The 2678-nt window shown below is 36.1% G+C and overlaps 2 protein-coding genes across 2 annotated transcripts in view; both read left to right on the top strand.

Annotated features, from left to right (window-relative positions):
- Window positions 1–177: 177 nt before the first annotated feature.
- Window positions 178–2426, top strand: DCK (deoxycytidine kinase). Its single transcript, XM_010709827.1, has 3 exons — window positions 178–312; window positions 1318–1511; window positions 2243–2426. The coding sequence occupies exons 1-3, from the start codon at window positions 178–180 to the stop codon at window positions 2409–2411; spliced, it is 498 nt and encodes a 165-aa protein (XP_010708129.1). The 3' UTR covers window positions 2412–2426.
- A 29-nt stretch (window positions 2427–2455) lies between these two features.
- Window positions 2456–2678, top strand: part of MOB1B (MOB kinase activator 1B) — a 38335-nt gene continuing 38112 nt past the window's right edge. The window contains exon 1 of the mRNA XM_019615109.1: window positions 2456–2498. Coding sequence (XP_019470654.1) covers window positions 2456–2498 — 43 coding nt within the window. The remainder of the gene's footprint in view (window positions 2499–2678) is intronic.

Here is a 2678-nt window from a genome sequence, read left to right on the forward strand (position 1 = left end):
AAAAAAAAAGAAAAAAGTTTCAATTCCTTGATGATTTGTGACGGTCTCTGAATCATGTTTATTATGAAGTCAAATGTAAGTGTGTGGGTGTGGGACACTCGTTTATGGTACCTGGAAATAGTTGTCTAGTTGCTAAAGGATAATCATATCAATATTTCCTGATGCTATTCTTCTGGAATGCTTTTTTCTACAGCTGCTGGAAAATCAACATTTGTGGATATTCTCAAACAAGCTGATGAGGGATGGGAAGTTGTTCCTGAGCCTGTAGCTAGATGGTGCAACGTTCAACAAAACTCTGAAGAGGATTGTGAGGTATGGTAAAAATGTGAGGTGAAACTTTCTCTTAAAAGCCAGTTAAACGTTCTTCTAACATCAAACACAGTGATATTCCAAAAGAATGGGAATTTTGGAAAGCATGTGTAGTAACATCTTCTTCATGGATTATTTTTGTATTGTCTGAGTTATCTTTGTAGTTCTCGATGCCGATTTAGGTGAGCTAGGGTTGTGATCTTCAGCTGGTTCATTGTTAGACCTTCTACTTCAACTGATATATTGTGAGATAAATGGCATTCAGCATTAGGTGATAAAAGCCTATTATCTTTTACATGCAAAAGCAAGGGATAAAAAAAATTGCGTAGGAGGAACCTTTAGCATCTGTGAACAAACCAGGTGAGAACAAGTCTAAAAGATATCCTTGAAAACACCTAGGAAATAATGTTTGCTTTTTTTTTTTCTTCTGTCAAGAAGTAGAATATATTTTGATTAATTAAATGTAGCCTTTTAATGAAAGCCTGTTGTTTCATACTTCCCCTATATTCTTTCAGAGTTAAAAATTTTCTTTCATTTGTTCTTGTTCAGTAAAGTGAATCCAAAACCAAAACGTTCATTTAAGAACTAAGCCAACAAGCTACTTTAATAGGTTGGATTCTCAGGTGTATTTTCTTCACCGCCCTCAGCCAGCAGTTAAGAACCTGCACCAACCAGTAGCACTCTGTTAGGGAAGCAGAGGAGTGAGTGAGTTTAATAAAGTTTTAAAATAGTGATCAAAGTGTTGGTGAGTTTTTTGTTGTATTTTTTTCCTTGTTCTCGAGCACTGTAACTCTGTAGTTTTCGTAGTGTTCAGTTGGATGCAGTAGGAGAGTAACATTACTGCTGCTTATGCGCAGGATACAAGCAGGGCTGAAAGGTAAATGATGCAATTATAAACCTGAAATAGAGGCTGGATGGATGGACTTAGAGGTAGTAGAGCGATTCCATTTTAGCTTAATATTGTACTTTCCCAACTTTGAAAGGGTCAATATATTTGTTTAAAAACAGGAACTGACTACGTCACAGAAGAGTGGTGGAAATGTGCTTCAGATGATGTATGAGAAACCGGAGAGGTGGTCTTTCACTTTCCAGATGTACGCGTGTCTCAGCAGGATTCGGGCTCAGCTCAAATCCATTGATGGCAAACTCAGAGAGGCAGAAAATCCTGTGGTGTTCTTTGAGCGATCTGTCTACAGTGATAGGTATGTTGGAGTTCAAGTCCTCGAAGTAAAGAACAACATCTTCCTAAATAAAACATAGAAATAAATAAGGAGTGCTTTTGTCATTACTTTCATCTTAATTTTGATGCAGATGAATATCAATATTGGAATCTCAATAAATGGCATGTTAGCATTCTCTCATTTGTTTTGATAGAGAGTGAATTTTACTTATATGAGGATTTATAACTTTGTTGCATAACCTTGATTAACTGTTTCTTATTCTTTCTGGGTAGGTTTTTATGGTTTCTGCATGCATGCTTCCTTTTAAAGAAAAAAGAGTAGGCATCAAGAATAGCCGAGAGCAATTTCTTTATATTTTTTTGTTCGCTCTTGTTTTCTTTTACATTTCACAAGAGAGGTCTGGCTGTTTCATATTGCTGTACTTCTCAGTTTCTTGTTATAGAAGGCTAGATTTGATCACTGAACATAATCACATAATCTGGAAGAGTTTACTGTGTTCTGATTTATTGTAAATAAATTACCACAGCGTTTCAGCAGCTTGTAAATTATTTCTGAACTGCAAATATTACTGCTCTTTATGGACACTGCTGTGGGCAACTACAAGGGATAGAGTTGAAGGACGAGGAAACCAGTCCAAATGTACATGAAAGTGAGAAAGTTACAGTGTTCAGCTTAACTGATTACCGTCCTGTACATCAGACAAAGTGATAACTGTATTTAAGCTTAGTTCTATTTATCTTTTGTCTTCACAGATATATCTTTGCAGCTAATTTATATGAGTCTGACTGTATGAATGAAACTGAGTGGACTATTTACCAAGACTGGCATGACTGGATGAATAAGCAGTTTGGTCAAAGCCTAGCACTGGATGGGATTATTTATCTCAGAGCCACTCCTGAGGTAAGGAATAAGAATTTATGACCGCAAAGATAATGAGAGTACACGTTCTATTCCTTGCCAGAAAAATGGTCTTTCTGTATGTTTCCACAGTATTTTCTTTTCTGTCAAGTGCAAATTTTAACTATGATTCTAGGACTTTTTAAAGCGACTGAAGAATAATATGCTTTATAAGCAGTACTGGTAAGGTCACAGTTGTGTGTTATTGAATCTCACTGTATCTTTGTTTTAGGGATTGCTTTTGGCATCTCAGACAAGGAAACAGTTGAGAAATTCACCTTGAAATTCTGT

Source organism: Meleagris gallopavo, chromosome 4, assembly GCF_000146605.3.
Source record: "Meleagris gallopavo isolate NT-WF06-2002-E0010 breed Aviagen turkey brand Nicholas breeding stock chromosome 4, Turkey_5.1, whole genome shotgun sequence".
In the NCBI taxonomy this organism is placed as follows: Eukaryota; Metazoa; Chordata; class Aves; order Galliformes; family Phasianidae; genus Meleagris; species Meleagris gallopavo.

Coding starts and splice junctions, on each gene's coding strand:
- DCK (XM_010709827.1), top strand. CDS start 178: ATGCTTTTTTCTACAGCTGCTGGAAAATCAACATTTGTGGATATTCTC. Junction 313..1,317: donor ACTCTGAAGAGGATTGTGAG/GTATGGTAAAAA, acceptor GTTTAAAAACAG/GAACTGACTACGTCACAGAA. Junction 1,512..2,242: donor CGATCTGTCTACAGTGATAG/GTATGTTGGAGT, acceptor TTGTCTTCACAG/ATATATCTTTGCAGCTAATT.